Source organism: Martes martes, assembly GCF_963455335.1.
Source record: "Martes martes genome assembly, chromosome: 9".
NCBI lineage: Eukaryota > Metazoa > Chordata > Mammalia > Carnivora > Mustelidae > Martes > Martes martes.
The window spans coordinates 15,789,509-15,809,647 of record NC_137896.1 but is presented as its reverse complement, the minus strand read 5'-3'; the positions used below and the strand labels follow the sequence as shown (position 1 = coordinate 15,809,647).

The 20,139-nt window shown below is 51.3% G+C and overlaps 1 protein-coding gene across 2 annotated transcripts in view; it reads left to right on the top strand.

Annotated features, from left to right (window-relative positions):
* The window catches only part of MYBL2 (MYB proto-oncogene like 2), a 35,339-nt gene extending 24,646 nt beyond the window's left edge, over positions 1–10,693 (top strand). Inside the window, exons 10-14 of one of the 2 annotated variants that reach the window (XM_080814396.1) lie at positions 4,908–5,007; positions 6,380–6,493; positions 7,999–8,091; positions 9,404–9,553; positions 10,156–10,693. In XM_080814396.1, the coding sequence (XP_080670522.1) occupies positions 4,908–5,007; positions 6,380–6,493; positions 7,999–8,091; positions 9,404–9,553; positions 10,156–10,284 (586 nt within the window). In that variant the 3' untranslated portion in view covers positions 10,285–10,693. Of the gene's footprint in view, positions 1–4,907; positions 5,008–6,379; positions 6,494–7,998; positions 8,104–9,403; positions 9,554–10,155 lie in introns of both variants that reach the window. The other variant, XM_080814395.1, reaches the window with a different exon arrangement.
* The last annotated feature ends 9,446 nt before the right edge of the window (positions 10,694–20,139 follow it).

The following is a 20,139-nucleotide window of genomic DNA, read 5'->3' as shown; positions in this document are numbered from 1 at the left end:
CTGCAGGAGAGCGTTGCCTTGTTATTTCCTGAGTAACCTTCAGGAATTCCTTCAGGAATCAGCTCAGAAGTGTTAGCTCTTGTAATGATACATAATTCCAGGAAAGCTTTATGAATCTCCTGGTCAGAAATCAGTCTCTCAACAGTTGACCTAGAATTTAACAGATAACGTGGCATGAGGAACAGTCTCTCTTCAAGCCAGAGTTTTTCAGATCTCAGCTTTTAAGCAGATATGCTGTCACCACAAAAGGCATCGATGGTTCTTGCTCCTTTTCCTTCTCATCCCTGTTCCTGATCTGCCGCCGCTACTCCAGCCTCTCTGCGTTTTTTCACATGAAGAAGCATTTCCACTGGTCTCATTCTTGTATAGATCCGTGTTTTCAGCTGGTAATATGCTCCTTCTCTCTGAATGTCATCTTTAACACTGTAGTTTGGGCCCTGCTGGTGAATCTGGAAAGTTTGTATCTCAAAAGTCGCCTTAGTGTTTGAAAGGTAGTTTTGCTGGGTATAGAACTCAGGGTTGACAGGTTTGTCCTTTTTTTTTTTTTTTTTTTTTAAGATTTTATTTGAGAGGGAGAGAGCGAGAGAACACAAACAAGCGGAGAGGGGCAGACAAGAGAGGGAGAAGCAGACACCCTGCCGAGCAGGGAACCCAATGTGGGGCTCGATCCCAGGGTCCTGGGATCATGACCCGAGCCAAAGGCAGACGCTTAACCAACTGAGCCACCCAGTTGCCCTGACAGGTTTGTTCTTTGAGCTTTAGGGATGTTGCTCACCTGTCGTCTGTCCTGTACTGTTTTATTACTGGGTTTGAACAAGCTGATTATGGTGTGCCATGATGGATTGTTCTTTGTTTCTTATACTTGGTATTCTCTGAGCTTTTTGGATCTTTGGGTTTTCATTAAATTTGGAAACACTTCAGCCCTTATATCTTCAAATATTCTTTCTGGGCCTTCCACCCCACAGCCCTCTTTACGGACTCCACAATTACACACATATTCTGTCACGTGGAGCTGTCCCAAAGCTTACTGATGTTATTACTATTGTTTTCACTCTTCTTTCTCTCTGCTTAGTTTTGGACGGTTTCTAGTACCCTGTCTTCGAGTGACTAATCTTTCCCTCTGCAGCATCCGGTCCCTGGTAATCCCATCTGGTGTGTGTTTTCATCTTAGGCATTGTGGTTTCTGTCTCCAGATATTAACAGATCTTGTAAAATATCCTCCATCTCGACTTGGCTGTCGAACACAAGAAATACAATGATAACAAATGTCTTACTATCCTTGTCTGCTGATTTTAGCTTCTGTATCAGTTTCAGGTCAGTTTCAGTAGATGGGCTTTTCTTTTCATTGCGGGTTTAGCTTGGATTGTTAGCTCCTGCTTTGCTTCTCCATGTATGCCTGGTGACATCTGGTTGAATGCCAGACGTTGTGAATTCCACCTTCCTGAGTGCTATATATTTTTGTATTCCCATACTTTCTTTTAGAGCCTTGTTCTGGGATACAGTTGAATTACTTAGAAATAATTTGATCCTTTGGGTCTTGTTTTTAAGATTTATCAGGTGGGACCACAGCAATGGTGGGTTCAGGACCCTCCAGTACTCTACGTACTATCTTGTGAGTGTTGAAGATTTCCAGTCTGGCCAGTGGGACTGAGCACTGTTTCCAGCCCTGTGTGAGCATGAAGTACTGTTCCCTCTGGTCTTTCTGCATCATTCTCCCCTGATCTCAGGTGGCCTCCTCATGTGTTTGTACCAGTTAGTGCCCCGGGGGTACTCTGGCCCATCTGCAGACGTCTGGGGTTCCCTCCTATGCAACTCTCTCTTTTCTGGTTACGCTGTGCCGTGCAAACTCGAGTCGCTGTGGTCTCCCCGAACACTTGCCCTTGTCTCTTCGATTCCAGGTCATGCTGGGCTCCGCCTGCACTTCCCTCCCTGTGCCGTGCCCAGGAGCCATCCTCTTCTGTCTCCGTCTCTTGGGTCCCTTTCCTCATCCACCTGGTGCCCAGGGTCTTGAAGCCTGTCCTGTCCTCCACAGTGTGTTGTTGCTTCATTGTTTGAGGCAGGAGAGGAAATCTGGCCCTGATGTCCCATTTGGGCCCAAAGTGGAGTGGAGATCTTGCTACTTCGTCTTTAAGTCCAGATTCTTGTCACAAAAAACTGTTTTGGTTTTCCTCCTTCCTCTTCCAGAAATTCTTTTGGACATATGCAGGTCTTCGTAGGTAACAGTTATTTGGGCTTTATTCCAAATTTGACTTTCCCACTGATTTTATATCCCACCTTCCCCATTTGATCTCTCCCCCCATAGAAGTTATGGTTTATTGAAAGGGAAGCTCATTAACAAGAAACAAAACACACTCAATGTGTATTTCTGATGGTGCTAGAAACCGTGAGGGGAATTATATAGGCCTTGGGGTGAACACAGAGTAACGGCGAGGAGCTTCTAACTTAGAACATCAGGGATGGCCTTTCAGAAAGGGAGAGCCCTGCAGAACCCTGCGAAAAAGGAACTCCAGGCAGCTCGAACTGCAAACGCAAAGGACAGAAAGGTGCTTTTTGGTGTTGTAAAGAACTAAAAGAAGGCCACTAAGTTTGGAGCCAACCGAGTGTAGAGTATGGTTGGGAGAAGTCAGGTCACCAGACCTGCGTGTCTGTGGGGATGGGCCATGTCGAGCTGATAAGATTTTACTGGTTCATAAAGCACAGACCTTCCTGATTTTAAAATTTGATTCTTCTCTGGGTTAGATGGAGTGCTTTTTTGAGTTTTCTTCTGAGAGGAGACTATGAATGAGGAGGGTGTGGGGTTTGTGCCATCTAATGCCTGTCAACCTTTTTTCACCAACAGGAGCTGAATGTAGAAGTCTTAAGGGAGAATAGCTGTGACTCCAAACCATGGGCTCTGTTTCTTAGGCATTTATGTTGTGGAGAAATCTGATACCTAACCCGCTGTTACTCCTTTGTAGCAAATCTTTTCTTTCTCTCTGGATCCTTATGGTTTTGTTTGTTGGTTGGTTTGTTAATTCCTGAAATTTGCTAAGCTAGATATAGGTGTGCTGCTTCTTTATTAACTCCCACCACCCTGATTTTCAAACTTAGGACGCAAACTTTGAACTAAGAAAATACACTTCTTTTTTTTGTTTGTTTCTGTGGTGGTCTGCTCCTTTACCTTCTACCTTTAGGTCCTCCCTACACAGTCTCGCCGGTTGCTCTGTCTCTATCTTCATCTTCCTGTTCATTATCCTAAGCCACTCGAACTCTGCAAGAACGCTGTGGGACTGTCTTCTGATTCTCCAGTTTCCTCCGGCACTTTCCCACCTGCTGAGCCCTCCAGCTTACAGAGTTGCAGGGGGTTTTTTTGTTTTTGTTTTTGTTTTTTTTGTGTTTTTAGATTTTGTTTATTTATTTGACAGAGAGAGATCACAAGTAGGCAGAGAGGCAGGCAGAGAGAGAGGAAGGGAAGCAGACCCCCTGCTGAGCAGAGAGCCCAATGTGGGGTTTGATCCCAGGACCTGGGGATCATGACCTGAGCCGAAGGCAGAGGCTTTAACCCACTGAGCCACCCAGGCGTCCCGAGTGGCAGTTTTTTCATCTCAAGCAGTCTTTTGTCTTTCCTTCTCAAGTTGGCCTCCCTTGGTGTTCTAACACGCATGTATTCTTAGTTCTTGCAGATACTGTGAATTAGAGAAGTTCTAGTTCATGTTTGTTGCAAAAGCTCCATGTCCCACAGAGATGTTTGGTCCTGAGACTCTGATTCCTATCCCTTTGAGCTACAGTTTGAACTGTGAGATGTTCACATTTGACCAGTACTTATCTGTCATTCTTCATCTTTACTGGGGGTGGGGAGGCCTCTCTGTGTCCTGTGTGGGAGATAACAAGAATTTGGGAAGAGATCGAGTGGATCCCTGTCTAATCTCAATCTCGAGAAAGGAAATGAAGATTGGTTTGCCCTTGTTCCAGCCTTTTATCTCCCGTGGAATGCTGGCAGGCCAGGGGAGGAGGCCGGAGTCGGGGTCCCAGCAGCTGTGTCCACCTTGGCCTCTGCTCCCAAGTTCCTGACTACCTGGGTGTTTCTCACATCCTCCAACAGTCCCAGTAAGGCCTGGGAGTCAGCTGTGATGGTACTTCGAGATGATGGAGGTCATGCCGGCCTTGTGTAGGTGGAGAGCTGGTTTGCCCACAGCCAGCTTGCAGTGTGTATGTGTGAGGGGCCCCTTCGGGGCCTTCCCCAGCAGGCTTCCTCATCACAGTCAGACATAGATTGCTGTTGGCACCAGTGCTGATAGAAGCTTTTTAGTATCTCTGCTTGTGGACCAGACCCTTCCCAGGTTTCTGTCTGCTAAAGCTTTCCCTCCCCAATTTGTATCCCCACTGCGGTCATTATGAGGGGATTCGGGTGTGCATACCCATGTGTTGGCCTCACCATCTTGCATCACGTGTCTTCCCTTAATGCTCCTGCCACACGCTCGCCCTGTGGCACGTGCTGTCTGGAGAGAGCTTGGGGAAGGGACTTGGTCTTCCTGGAGTCTCACCTTGCTCCCCTACCCTTCTCTTGCTGGGCCTGCAATGTGGCTGTGGGCCTGCCTTGTTTATGAAGACCCATCATCGATCAGCTAACGACTGAGCGACATTCTCAAACATTCTGCCACCTGGCTGGGGCTCCAGGGCCCTCTTAGTCTATGTCCTATTCTTTCCCTTTTCTGAGGCTGGCCCCTCCTCTAAGCGCCCGATGGCAACCCTCAGGTGTATAAAGGTGGGTAGGGAAGTGCCAGGGGAAGAGACCATATGCCTGGGGCTTCCTCCTTGCTGCAGAGGCCAGAGGTCAGGTGGAGGGACGGTGGGAGTCCTGGGCAGCCTGTGGCAGACTGGCTGGTGTCTGTCCCCTAGCCCATCGCTCTGGCTCCTCTGCCTGACAGGTTTGTAACCCCAGATCAGAAGTACTCCATGGACAACACGCCCCACACGCCAACCCCGTTCAAGAATGCCTTGGAGAAGTATGGACCACTAAAGCCCCTGGTACGTGGTGCAGCCGGGCGGGTGTGCATGGTGGGCTCCCTCGGAGCCGTGCTGTGCATAGCTCACACAGCCCTTCCCCTCTGAGACCTCATGGGACTCTCCCAACAGCCCTGAGGAGTTGCAGACATGCTATTTTATAAGTGGGGGATCCGAGGCCGAGGCGCCAATTCAACAGACCTTTCTTGAGCACCTTCGATGTGCTGGGTGGGCACTGGCTGGTGCTGAGACGCAGTGGCATCCTGCTGAAGTTCTGTGTGGTGGGTTGGGGGGCGATATGACACACTGGTGCCCGGAGAGCTCAGCACTCCCGGTGCGCTGTCCGTGCTGGGGGACAGATGGACAGCGGCTGCAGTGGAGAAGGACTGGCTCGGAGGCAGTGGCTGAAGGCTCCGTACACTGAAGCCTTTGACCAGTGGCTGGTGCTTTCTCTCACACAAGGGAAAGCCTCCTTGTGGGGGCGGCCTGAGGGGCCAGTGAGGAGGCAGCTTCCTAGCAGTGGGCAGACTGCCTTTCTCCCCACTCCTCCCAGTGGGATGGTCCTGCTCTCCCCGGTGGAAACAGCTGGCACCGTGGGCTTTCTGAAACAGAGGCAGGAGTTGTAGAAATGAGTTGAAGGTGAGAGAAAGGTTGTCAAGAGGCATTTGGCCTGTAAACCGGGTCTGTGGTGTGTCTCTCCCGCTGCTATCACCACCACAGTGTGGGGTTCTCTTGGCTGTGGTCTCGCTGGTCCTGGGACGGAGCTGATGAGCTAATGGAGTTCCTGAGCCCAGTGAAGCACTAGTTAGCGCTGATCTCTCTAGTTCAGGTGGGGATGCAAGTCCTAGACACTGAGACACTGGTGTGCTTTCCAGACAGTTGTGTGAGGGCACATCTGGCCTTGGCAACTGAAATTAAGCCCTTGTAGGGGCTTTTCGAGTGACTTTGCTGGGTTGCCGTCCACTACCTCTGAGGCCAGGAGAGGTCTCCTAGAGCCCCACAGGCCCAAGGCGGGAAATGGAACCAAGAGTCCCCATTAGTGTGGAACCAAGGGGGTGGGGGTTAGCGCTTGAACGTGTGCGGGTTCTGACTCCACAGCTTTGTGACCTTGGGCCAGGCGCTTGCTCTCTCTGAGCCTTCCATTTCTCCCCTGTGGAAGATGACAGCTGTTGCACAGGGTTGTGTGAGGGTTGCTGTGGTGATGTGGGGATGCTCCTGGCTCATGACAGCCCTCAGTGAGTTGAGGTCAGTGTCTGCTTGTCTGTCCTGCAAGGCAGGACTGAGCGTGAGGTCTGCCCCAGGCCTCCTTCCTGCACTGCCTAGGACAGCCGGGGTGTGGTGGGCTCCTAGAGCCTGGCTGTGGAGCCTCACTTGGGCTGCCCCACCCCACCCTCAGCCCCAGACCCCGCACCTGGAGGAGGACTTGAAAGAGGTGCTGCGCTCAGAGGCCGGCATCGAGCTCATCATTGAGGACGAGGCGAGGCCTGAGAAGCAGAAGAGGAAGACTGGGGTGAGTGGCCAGTGGGGCTGGAGATCCCCTTCCTGCCAGGCTGGGCAGACTGGGCCAGGGGAGGCGGAGCCATGGGGAAGGGGAGAGAGTGCAGAGGGGGTGGAGCTGCAGCCCATGCCCTTTGTTCTCCAGAGTGGGCGTCAGCAAAACCCACCTAAGTGGGGTCCTGGTGCTCGGGACCCTCCCTTTACCTCCTCTGAGCTAGGCCCTTAAGCAGCATTGTGTTTGGACCCTTCTAAAGTAGGCTCTGGGCTGGATGCAGTGGATAAAATGGTGACACAGACCCAGACATGGTCACTCCCTCCTGGAGTTTAGGGGCAGAAGCAGATGCTAGGCAAACACAGCAGGGACCCTCCGACGCACATGGCAGTAAGGGAGTAAGTAGAAAGGGGCACAAAGAGAGGATTTTTTTTTTTTTTTTTTTTTTATTAGAGAGAGAGTGGGAGAGAGAGTGAGCGAGCATAGGCAGGAGCCCGATGTGGGACTTGATCCCAGGACGCTGGGATCATGACCTGAGCCGAAGGCAGCTGCCCAACCAACTGAGCAAAGAGAGGATTTAAAGGGACATCCTCAAACGCCTTCAGCCATGCATCTGGGCTGTGTGAGCCAGGTGGGGGACATTTGCTTCAGGTGAGATAGAGAGCTGGCGGGGACACAGGTCAGGGACACCTGGGTGCAGAGGGCAGGGCTGGGGTTGTCCCAAGCCAGCCCAGAAGCCACACCCCTGCTACATCACATGTGTGGTTTCCTAAAAGTAGATGGATTCCGTGTCCCCCTTTTTTGCAGATGCTTTCTTCTGGGGAGAGGTGGGAAGATGGGAATGTGCCAGACAGGTGTGTGGGGAAGGGTGGGCAGTCAGTCTGGGAGGGGCCCATGGAGCAGGGGCCCCTGGGTATGTGGGTTCAGAGAATTTGACCCAGGGCCCTCCCTGGCCTCTCCATATCAGATGGTGGTTCTGAGCTGTGGTGGTACCAATATGGGCATACTGCTGGGTTGGGGGGTGAGTTAGTCCCAGAGCTGACTCCTGGCCTGCTGCTGAGAGGCGCAGGTGTGGGACTGGGTGTTCCTGTAATAGGCCTGTGTCCCTCGGTTTTATGTGTCTGTGTTTCTCATCTGCAGGTGAGTATTTGAGGTATAACTTGGATGGCTCTCTCTTGGGCCTGTTTAGGGGTGTGTTTGGCATGGTAGAGGTCTGGGAGCTGTGCATGGTCCATTTGGGTATGACGGATGGGTCTTTGGGTGGAGGTGTTTGTGTCTTGGCTCCCTGTGGTTGCCTAGGGCAAGACGGTCTGCCCTGGGCGCTGAGTCTGTGATGGTACCAGGGTCTCCTGGTCTATCTGCGCCCCCCACCCCAATCCTTGACAGCTGGGGACCTGGCTTGAAGGCCCCACTGCATCAGGGTGTGGATCTGTGACCAGGGTGTTGGGGCAAGTGTCCCCAAAGTGCTGCTGGTGACTCAGGGGAGTCCCAAACGTCTGCCCTGTCTCCTTCCTCCCTACCCCTAGCTGCGGCGGAGCCCCATCAAGAAGGTCCGCAAGTCCCTGGCTCTTGACATCGTGGATGAGGACGTGAAGCTGGTGATGTCCACGCTGCCCAAGGTGCTGTCCTTGGTAAGGGGTCAGAGAGAAGCCGCCCCTTCACCTGCCCCCCCTGCCCAGAACTGCAGAAGGCTCCTCTGCCACAGGGAGAAGGGAGTCTTCCTGGAGGCCCTCTGCCTTTAGAAACCTTTAGCTGTGAGGCGACCCTGGCAGTGGACTGGCCTGGCGCTTCTTCGCATGGGCTCTGGGTGTCAGGCTCAGCCATAAGGGGCCGATGGAGAAAGTGGGGCTGAGCACCCACGCCTGATTTCAGTCAGGGCAGCTCTGCACATGTCTTTCACAGAAGGATTTATTGCATTGCCAGAGATGCATTGCTAGAACATGTTTGAAAACCATGAATCTGGGTCCCCAGCACCTCTCATACTCTACTCATTGGGGCGATGTGGAGAGGGTTGGTGACGTGCCTCAGTGAAGCACAAGCAGGTGGTTGGGGCACATCAGCCCTGGGAAGGGTGCTGTCCGGTTCCAGGCTGAGCTCGGGAAGGGTGCTGTTGTCAACACAGAGCCTGTGCTCAGAAAGCATGCCTCACTGTGGATCTCTCGCAGCTGGCAGGGGATGCCTCAGCCAGTGGGAGGCAGCAAGAGGAGTGGGGGGGAGAGGGGGAGAGACAAAGGATTGCCTGATGAGATCCTGCAGATCTGGGGACTTAGGACTGCTGCAGAGAAGCACTGGGCAGGAAGCCCCACGAGGCTGGGGACTTAGTACCGTGCAGCCAGACCTGCAATAGGCATTGTCTTGGGCACATAAAATATTTGCCAAACAATAAAACTGTGTGGTTAAGTAGTTTAGAACATGGGATTTGGGGTGGGATGAGCCTGGTGGAGTTCCGATGCTGGCGCATGCTCTCTGGGATCTCTTAGTTGTCCCAAGCCTCAGGTTCTTGCCTATCAGAGCACCGAGCCCCGCAGACTATTAGGAGAATAAAGGTCGAGCAGAGCTGGGAGGCTGGCTGGGCTGGGGGTACTATGTGCAGCTCTGTGTGTGCCAGTTGATGCTGGCATCTGTGGCTGCTCATGGAGATTTCTGGTCCCATGAGAAGCTGGACTACCCCCACCCCTGCCTGAGGCTGGGGGTGCCGAGCCAGCTCCATGGAAAAGGGACTGGCATTATTGGGCATCTGTTAGGTACCAGGCTCTGGAACAGGCACTTGACAGAGAAGTCCCGTCTGGAAGAGGACACTGAGGCTTAGAGAAGTCCATGTCCGCCCGAGATCCAGTAGGCTGGAGGTGCAGCTGCTGGGCTGCAACCGGTTTCCTTCTTTCCCACCACGCCTGTGGCAGAAGGGTGAGTCTGCCTCCGTTTTCATTTCAGCCAACAAATGTCCTGTCAAGCTCTTCCAGCTTCACGGTGCCAGGCATCAAAGAGGACACCAGTCTCCTCAACGAGGGCTTCCTGCAGGCGAAGCCCGAGAAGCCGGTGGCAGCCCCGAAGCCCCGAAGCCACTTTCCAACACCTGCCCCTGTGAGTGCTGGTCACCAGCGTGGTGGTATCTGTGGGGACTTGGCACGGGCTGTTGCCTCTGCCTGAATGCCCTTCTCAGGCTCTGTTCGCCTGATTAGCAGATGCTTCAGATCTCTGTGTGGACGCCACTCCCTCAAGGAGGGAGCCCGTGTGCTGGAGAGCACCCCCCCATGAGCCCCTCTTATATGGCGTGGTCTCACTGTAATTAATCACTGTCTCTGTATTTAGTTGCTTAGCCTATGTCTGTCTTCAGGGGCAGGGGCTGCCCTGGCTGCTCACACCTCACTGTCTGTCGGTCTGAATTTCTTGCTGCTCTTCCCACCAGCCTGCTTGGCTGTCACTTTTCCCCGTGAGGAGGCTGGTGCCACGTGGGCATGGCCATGTCGCCCGGTCCAGCCTCCTTGCTCTACATCTGAGGAAGCCCAGAAACAGGAGCAACTTCTCCAGGGCCGCTGGGAAGGTGGAGGGAGCACAAGAAGGCTTGTGGCTTCAAAAGGGAGGAGGGTCAAAGAAACGTTCCCCTCTCCTCCTGGCCATGCTCACAGCGTTTGCTGGGGGAGTGCTGCCCTTCCCTGGATGGTAACTTTCTTGCCTCCTCCCAGATGACCAGCGCCTGGAAGACGGTGGCCTGCGGGGGGACCAGGGACCAGCTCTTCATGCAAGAGAAAGCCCGGCAGCTCCTGGGCCGCTTGAAGCCCAGCCACACGTCTCGGACCCTCATCTTGTCCTGAGGGGCTTCGTGGTTACGAGCTCATTCTTATGTTTACAGGGGGCTGGGGGGACCGCGGTTGGTCTGTGAGTCTGAGCATCACGCTCAGATGACCACCTGCAGGGAGCCTTCTGCCACCAGCCCCTCCCCAGACTGCTCAGGTGGAGGCAGAGCGGGGCCTCCCGCTGTCCTGTCTCTGAGTCCAGTGATGGGTGCGGGTGGTTCCTGGTGCTAACAGAACAAAGTCCCACCCCCGGGCCTGCCTGGTCCTCTCCCCAGTGCCACAGGGAGTCCCATTAGCTCCTCTCAAGCTCTGGTCAGGTCTGGCCTCATCTCAGACCCCTGCTTAGAATAGGGGAATGGCCAGCGTGCTCCTTCCCTCAACCTGTTAGTACATTTTCTTGAAAAAAATAAAATTCCCTTTTTCCATATGCTGTTGTAGACTCCACTTTTCTCCTGTCCCCTGCTTGTGGTTTCTTGGTCAGGGGTTGACACCCTGGTGACTGTCCTTGGGGCCTAAGGGATATGGAGACCTGGGCCTTCCTCCTCAGAGCACAGCCTTGTCTGTACAGTCCAGGTCTCGGTCTCTGGATGCCTTCCCCCAGCAGCCCACAGTGCTGCAGGCAGTTTCATCTGCACGCAGTGGCCATCTCAAAGCTCCGAAGATTCTCGGCTGTTAGCAGGGAGGGAAACGTGCATCAGGACCCTGTTTGGCCTTACCATGGATGGTGGACCTGGCCTGCCATGAGCCCAGCCCCCGGGTGAGACCGGTAAACAAGGAGGGACCAGCAGCTGGGCAGAACTTCTGGCCACAGTGGCCTCAGCTTGCCAAGGCCATGGCAGCAATCGGAGCCTCCTCTGTGGTCCACCTGGATCATGGTGCAGTGGGCCAACTGGCACTTGGCTGTAAGCTGGGGATTGAAGCAGGATGGGTGCCAGGTTTGACAAGGTCTGGACTAGGGAGTGAGATGTTCAGCAGTAGAGTTCATGGGATTTGGCACGTAACCACGCAGGGGGCTGAGGTCTCAGTTCATCACAGGATGGGTACCTGCCTGCGACCCATTTCTAGACTTGCTGCAGTGCCTCTGATTTCTAAGGGAGACTTGGGGACAGATCCTCTTGCTGGGGGCCCCCCTCTATAGAGGACTGGGAAGTAGGACACCAGGGTTCAAATCTGACACACCCCTGCCCAGCTGAAGTTGCATATGGGGTCCTGTCAGTGTGGCACAGCCCTCCCCAAGTGGCCCTCGACCCAGTCACACACAGTTGTGCCCCATTTGAGCCTGGTTGAGCGCTGGTTCCTGCTCCAGAGCCAAGGCCTGGGAATGAGACCAGGCACAAGGGCTCCACTCTGCTTCCTGGAGCTCCTGTGGCTGAGCCAGATGCTCCCTGTCAGTTCCATGGCTAGGCCACAACTGCCACACGGCCCTGTGCCTTTGCTGATTTCCTGGCCTGGACTTCTGTCTTGTCCCCCACCCCCAGCCCTCTCTTGAGGACATGCAGGGCCCAGGCCCTATCTCTGTTCCCTGCAGGGCTGTCAGCATTGATGGGTAACTCCAGTGAGGGTGGGGACCCCGGGGATCTTTATCCCGAGGTTTTCACAGGCAACTCTGTGGAACACCTACATTAAAGTCAGATGCAGCAAGGCTCTGGGACAACCTGCCCTCCCGTCCTCGGACCCTGGAGTTGATCAGAGGCTCCCAGGGGTGATTCCTAGGCAGGTCATAGGTGGTTGCACCTCAGTGAGCTCCCCTACAACCCGCCAGGGGCTTTTCGCCAGTGCCTGCTCCTGGCTGCCTCTCCCGCTGATGCCCACGGCTTGTCCTGAGGCTCTTTCCTGTGCACCTATTAACTGCAAACTGTGAACTCTGCTCTGGAGCTGTTCTCTGCTTTGTGCATTAAATGAACAGACGTCAAGGGTCCGCCTGTGCCAGGCATGGTTCTGGTGCTGAGGATACAAGAATTAACCCCAAGATTCTCCCAAACAACCTTATTCTCACGGGGCTTAGATTCTAGAGAGGACCGACAAGCTATAAGCCAACACCCATTCACAACATGCCAGAAGTTAAGAGAGGCTTTTAAGAGAGAACGCAGAGGAATAATGAGTGGCATGGGCACCAGGCCACCTGCTAAGAGGAGGTAGAGGCTTGAGTGAGAAGGCTGGCTGCAGCGCCTGGCCACCATGGGGACCAGGAGGGAGAGTCCACACGGGCGGGCGTACTGGTTGCCAGAACTGGCGCTGACAGCCCCTCTGCGGTTTGACTGGGAGCATGGGGGCACCGAGTGCTCCAGTGGGTTCTGCCGTGGCTGACCTCAGGAACTTGGGTCATCCGGGATGATCAGGGCCCAGTGTTTCCTAGGCCAGGGTGACAAGCAAGATGGAGGCAGGTGCTCAGATGCCTAGCACCCGAGTTCAGGGAGGGAGTATGGGGGACGATAGTAGGAGGGAAGGGTGGAGTTCAGCTAGGGTGGCAAAGCTGAGCGTTCTGGGAAGACCCAGACAGTGGCTTGGCATCTGCTGGCCAACACGGCCTAGAAGCGAAGGAGAGAGGGTCAGAGGCACAGACGGGATGAGGGCTCCCAAAACGACCACGACAGGACAGCTATTCCTGGAAGCCACGCCCATGTGGGGGTCACGTGACTTATTCTGACCAATGGGAACCTCCTAATTGCCACGTGAGGGATTGTGGGAGAGCCTGCGGAGAGAGGCGAGAATGGCCAGCTGCTTTAATGAGTCCGGTCGCGTGAGCCTGGCCATCCTGAGCCATCCAGCCTGCCGTGCTCTGGCCCAGTCCAGAAGAACTGCCCGGCTGAGCACGGACTCAGGAACAATAGGAACTCGGTATTGTTTTAAGTCCCGTTTCAGTGTGGGGGTGATTTGTTGATGGAGACGCTGTCACAGGGAACCAGGGCGTGTGGATACTTGTATGGTCGGGACACTGGTGTGCGGCCCTCACGGAGCGGGAGGCCGCCGCCGAGGGTTCGAGCCTGGGCTGGACCCGCGTAAGGCTGGAGGCGCAGGGCATGGCCCTGAGCAGCGCCCTCCCCGCGTGAAGAATTCCGAATGGGACAGAGGTGTTCTCAGCTCCAGGTTGTTGCTGGGGGTCGGAGGCAGGCCAGTCCCCCCCGGGGAGGAGTGGGGCGGGTGGACGTAGTGGGAAGCGCTGGGGACCTAGGTTTAGGTACAGGGCGTCTGTGTGATGTTTGAGATACTTAGTACATTTATTTGCATCTTATATCTCCCCTTTAATAAAGGGAATCATCTCCTGAGATGTTTTGAATACCTTTTTGTCTCTGTTTAAAATGTAAAAGCCTCGCCTGAAATTCAAGTGATGCAGAAGTGGACAGATTAAAATGCAGACCGTCCGTCCACTCCCATTTTCCTCGGAGGTGACCACCACTCAGGGTCTAATAAAGTACTTCCCGGATCCTGCTGAATCGCACTGGGATCCTGTTACGATGCAGACTTTGGTCCCGGAGGCTCTCAGGTGGGGCTCCACGCGCTGCCTTTCTAACAAGTTTCCAGGTGATGCAGCGTCAGGGAGCTTCACTTGGAGAAGCAGGGATTAACGGTACTAATCGTTCCATTAATCAAAATCAGTGAGATGCCTGGGGCCATTGCTATCTTTTCTTCCTCAGGCTGCACAGCATCTCAATTTCACTCGCTCCAAGAACTCAGTCCTGGCAGATGCAGGGGAGTCTGTGCCATGTGGTTTCTATGGTGAGAGCCACCTGGGTCCCCTCCACCTGCCTGCGTTTCTCAGGCAGTGGAACATCCGCTTGGGAGGGGCCTGTCTGGTTGCAGTTACACCTGTGTTTTACTGGCTTATTGTAGGACTCCCGTTTGCCTATAACTTTCGAGAGAGCAGGGATGATACCTGCCATGTGCATGGCTTTATCCCCAGTACTCATTGGCACCTGGCACATAGTAAGTGCTCAACAAATATTTCTTGAATGAATATGAAAACCAAGAGGGATCAGTGATTGCTCTGGCCATTGTTGAGCATTCATGAGCTAAGGATCTCTTGTTGGACGATTCAAGGTGGAGTTTTCTTCTTTTATCTATCTATTTATTTATTTATTTTGAGAGAGCGAGAACAGGGGGGAGGGGGGAGGGAGAGAGAGAAGCAGACTCCCTGATGAACAGAGGGCCCCATGTAGGGCTCCATCCCAGGACCCTGAGATCATGACCTGAGCTGAGGGCACATGCTTAACTCACTGAGCCACGCAGATGCCCTGATCAAGATGGAGTTGTCCTCTTGCCAAAACCAAAGGAAGACCTGAATTTTTGCTGTGTGACTGTAGGGACTGACCAGAAAGCATCCATGATCCAAGAGTTGTATGTGCATCTTGACAGACCACCGCTCCTTCCATCCCACCCACCCAGACACAGCCCCTTCAAGAGCCAGAGACCCTTCCCAGAGTCATGCCACTGCTTCCCAGATGCAGGCCTTCCTCCATCAATACTCATCTGTGCTGTGATGCCCAGAGATTAAAGTGATTCCAGAGGCCTGATTCCCAGTCTCAGCTATTAACTGATACCCATGTTGACAGCAGCATTATTCACAACAGACAAGAGGTGGAAGCAACCCTAGTGCCCGTTTACCGAAGACTGATAATCCCAGGTCCCTACATGCCAGACTCAGTTTTGTTCTTTTTTTTTTTTTAATTGTGGTTAAATACATAACAAAGTTTACCATCTTAACCTTTTTAAAAAATTTTTTATTTTTTGTTAACATATAATATATAATTAGCCCCAGGGGTACAGGTCTGTGAATCGCCAGGTTTACACATTTCACAGCACTCACCATAGCACATACCTTCCCCAATGTCCATAACCCAACCACCTTCTCCCTACCCCCCTCCCCCTGGCAACCCTCAGTTTGTTTTGTGAGATTAAGAGTCTCTTATGGTTTGTCTCCCTCCCGATCTCATCTTCTTTCATTTTTTCCTTCCCTACCCCCCAAATCCCCCACGTTGCCTCTCAAATTCCTCATATCAGGGCTGTCTTAACCCTTTCTAAGGGTACAATTCAGCCATGTTAACTCTATGCACATTGTCATGCAACAGATCTCTAGAATTTTTTCAGCTTCCAAAATTGAAATGCACTCATTAAACAACTCATTTCCCCCTCCCCCCAGCGTCTCTCGACTGCCATTCTACCTTCTGTTTCTATGAATTGGACTACTCTAAATATCTTGTATAAAGTGGAATCATACAGTATTGTCATTTTGTGACAGCTGATTTAACTTAGCTTAATATCCTCAAGGTTCATCCCTCTTAGAGGTTGGGTTGGAATTTCCTATCTTTTTAGGGCTGAATAATATTCCACTGCACAGAAAGACCACGTTTTAGTTACACATTCATCTTTCTGTGGACGGACCCTAGGGTTGCTTCCACTTCTTGTCTTGTGAATAATGCTGTTGTCAACATGGCTATGCACGTAGCTTGAGATCTTGCTTTCAGTCCTTTTGGCTGTATACTCAGAAGTGGGATTGGTGGGTCACATGGTAATGCTATGTTTTTTTGGCTTTCATAATATCGTGTGTGTGTGTGTGTGTGTGTGTGTGTGTGTGTGTGTGTTATGTTAGTCACCATACAGTAGTACATCATTTGTTTTTGATGTAGTGCTCTAAGATTCATTGTTTGTGTGTAGCACCCAGTGCTCCAGGCAACCCGTGCCCTCCTTAATCACGGGGCCAACCCATTGCCCCACTTCCCTCCCCTCTAAAACCCTGTTTGTTTTCCCAGAGTCCATAGTCTCTCATGGTTCATCTCCTCCTCTGATTTCCTCCCTTTCATTTTTCCCTGCCTTCTTCCAGTGTCCTCCTTGCTACTTCTTATGTTCCACAAATAAGTGAAACCGTATGACCAGGTGGGATTTATCCCTGCGATGCAGGGTAGTTGAGCATTCGCAATCAATCAATATGATAGAACACATTAATAAGAAGAGAGAGAAGAACCACGTGGTCCCCTCGATGCAGAAAAGGCATTTGAGAAAATACAACATTTGAGAAAATACAACATCTTCAGAGTGCAGGGATAGAGGGAACATTCCTCAATTTCATAAAATCCATCTATGAATGCCCACAGTGAATATCGTTCTCAATGGGGAAAAGCTGAGAGCCTTTCCCTTAAGATCAGGAACATGACAAAGATGCCCACTCTTGCCGCCATTGTTCAACATAGTGCTAGAAGTCCGAGCAACAGTAGTCAGACAACAAAAAGAAATAAAAGGTATTAAAATTGGCAAAGAGGAAGTCAAACTCTCTCTCTTTGCAGATGACATGATACTTTATGTGGAAAACCCAAAAGACTCCATGCCCAAATTACTAGAACTCATATAGCAATTTTTTAATGTGGCAGGATACAAAATCAATGCACCGAAATCAGTTGCTTTCCTATACACTAACAAGGTAATCCTTTTTAAAAAAATTTTTAAAAAGATTTTATTAATTTATTTGACAAAGAGATCACAAGCAGACAAGAGAGGCAGGCAGAGAGAGGGAAGCAGGCTCCCCGCTGAGCAGAGAGCCCAATGCGGGGCTTGATCCCAGGACCCTGAGATCATGACCTGAGCTGAAGGCAGAGGCTTTAACCCACTGAGCCACCCAGGCGCCCCGGTAATCCTATTTTTAATTTTAGTTGTTTTTATTTTGTTTCAGTCAGGTTTTTGGTATTTCCAGTTGTGCTCTGGGCTACTAAATCTTTTGCAGCGATGGTGTGACTCTGTCACCACCTGGTGGCCACTAGTATGTTTGCAGCAACATGTAAAGGGAGCCACAGCAGTTTCTTGTGGGTCTTGGAAAGGTACCTGAAGCATTTTTCAGTTTTCAGGCCTCCTCTTTGGCATCCTCACCAAGCAGTTGTCTGGCCCTTGCTTGAACACCTCCTCTGACTGCGAGAGGTGACTTTATTACTCAGCAGCCAGCTCCATTGTTGGACAGTAGTTGGGAAGAAAAGCTTCTTTATTTGGAGGAAAAAATCCTCTGTCCTTTGTAATACCAAAGTAGGAATGACTAGGGTGCGTGGGAAGCTGGTCTGTGGGGAAATCAGGGTCTCAGGACAGGTGGCTGATAGGCCAGTATTACCTGGGGAGTCTTGACTGCCAGAATTAGCCACTATCTCAGCAGATCCTAGCATGAATCGAATCTGTCCTGTTCCCACAGGTCACCAAGTCTCAGATTTAATGATGATAGTGATTCAACCCTCTCTAAATGGGTTTTATGTTTCCACCTTTGGCCGTGTGTGTTTTAAGGTAATTAAAGCTGAGTTTTGGTATAAATTAAGGATCAGACTTTTCACTGATGTAGACCAGTGGTCTCAGCTGGCCAGGATGAAGGTGCCTTACCTATATGTTAACTAGGGCTGCCAGGTAGGTTTCTAGGCTATAGTACACATTGAATGGGACAGTCTGACAAGGACAGGCGTAAAACCTGAGTCATAAATGCCCTTCAGAAAGGCACAGCTGAGAGTATGTCGCCCCTCTCTGGGAAAGAGTCCCTGCACCCTGCCCAGATCGCAGCCCAGCTTGGTATCCAGTAGGTGCTCAGCAAACGTCTCATTCTGCCTTGATGTGATGTGGTAGTGGGAAAAGCCTTGGGCAGCTGGGACCAGAGGGGTGGGGGAAGCGTTATCACTGTGTGTGTGTGTGTGTGTGTGTGTGTGTGTGTGTGTGTGTTGGTTTTTATCTTAATTGTGTTCCCTGTGGTCAGGGAACATAGTCTGTGTGGTTTCATATCTTCAAAATTTGTCAAAACTTGCTTTATGGTGATTTGTTACTCAGCATTATTGTGGTAATAACTAGCTGATACAGGGACACCTGGGTGGCTCAGTTGTTGGCTGTCTGCCTTCAGCTTGGGTCGTGATCCCGGGGTTCTGGGATCGAGCCCCACATCGGGCTCCCTGCTTGGCAGGAAGCCTGCTTCTCCCTCTCCTGCTCCCCCTGCTTGTGTTCCCTCTCTCACTCTGTCAAGTAAATAAAATCTTAAAAAAAATAACTAGCTGATACACAAAGTAGACTTGTGTTCACTTGAAAGCCCTGGAAAATGGATAGTGCACCCTGGGCTCAACTGGGTGGAGGAACAACTTAGGTGACCTGGAGTTCCCAGAACGGGGCTGGAAATGAGTGCGATGGGAGGGTTCTGGAATCCAGCACCATGCGACTATGCCTATGTCTTAATTGTTCCCCAGGACACCAGGCTAGCTTTTCCAGCCTCTTCTGACTTTGGATCAGACAGACCTGGATGTGAATCCCAGCCCAGCTGTTACTGGCTATGTCTCTTCCTTCCTCTGAGCCTTGGAGTCCTCATGATAAAATGGGGAGAATCCTTAACCTGTCAGAGTTGCTGAGGGGCTAGAGAGAACACTGGCACACCTTGGGATTCAGGAAATAAGGCTCTTAAGATGTTATGACAAAATGCTTTGTCTTCCCTTTCTCATGCTTAGGAAACCGTGTATAGGAGGAGTTCGCATGGAGTTCCATGCTTCAGTGGAGTGCTCCAAGGGGAAGGTCCCAGATAGGGCTGGGGACAGGGCATTAGCCAGTCTTGACCTGCAGGTTTGCACTTCAGTCTACCCTGTTCTGTGTCACTATCTGCTTCGTAGTTACCAGCTGGGGAAGTGGTGTGGTGCAGAACAGCATAGGCATTAGGTATGGGTTCAGTTTTTTTTTTTTTTTTAAGATCTATTTTATTTATTTATTTATTTAAAGATTTTATTTATTTATTTGACAGAGATCACAAGTAGGCAGAGAGGCAGGCAGAGAGCGAGGAGGGAGCAGGCTCCCTGCTGAGCAGAGAGCCTGATGCGGGGCTCGATCCCAGGACCCTGAGACCATGACTCAAGCCAAAGGCAGAGGCCTAACCCACTGAGCCACCCAGGCGCCGCCTTAAGATTTATTTTAGAGTGAGACAGTGAGTGTGTGTGCAAGCAAGAGGGAGGAAGGGCAGAGGGAGAAGGAGAGAAGCAGACATCTTCGCCAAGTGGGGAGCCTGGCATGGGGCTTGATCTCACAACCCTGAGACTGTGACCTGAGTTGAAATCCAGGGTTGGACGGATGCTTAAAGGACCGAGGCACCCAGGTTCTCTAGCATAGGTTCAGTTTTTAAAGATTTTTTGTAAAGGTTCAACATACAGAGAGCAAAATGCATAAATCCCAAGTGCAGAGCTGGTTGAATTTTCACAGAGTGAACACAGTCATGTAACTAGCACCCACATCAAGAAATAGTACATGACCAGGGCACCTGGGTGGCTCAGTGGGTTAAAGCCTCTGCCTTCGGCTCAGGTCATGATCCCAGGGTCCTGGGATCGAGCCCCACATCAGGCTCTCTGCTCAGCAAGGAGCCTGCTTCTCCCTCTCTCTCTGCCTGCCTCTCTGCCTACTTGTGATCTCTGTCTGTCAAATAGATGAATAAAATCTTTAAAAAAAAAAAACAAAAAAAAACCCAAGAAACAAAAAAACATTGTGTAAATGGATTTTCATATTACATAAGATTTACCCATGTTGATTTGGGTAGTTACAGTTTTTTAACCTCATGAGTATATAGAATTCCATGATAGGATTTTTGCAGAATTTACCCATTCTCCTGAAGGACATAGGGAAAGTTTTCTGGGTTGGCTCTTGTAAATAGAGCTGTTGTAAACAGCTTGTCCTAATCTTTTGGTGAGCTCATATACACATTTCTGGTTTATACATACTTAGTATGGAATTTCTGGGGATGTGTTCAAATTCATTACACCACTTGCTTTGTGAACCAAAGCATGTTATGTAGCTTCTCTGAGACTCACTTTTCTTGTTTGTATATTGGAAATAAAAATAGTTGCCACTTTCTGTTGTCACAGATCTTTAATTTTTTTTTTTTTTTTTTTTTTTTGG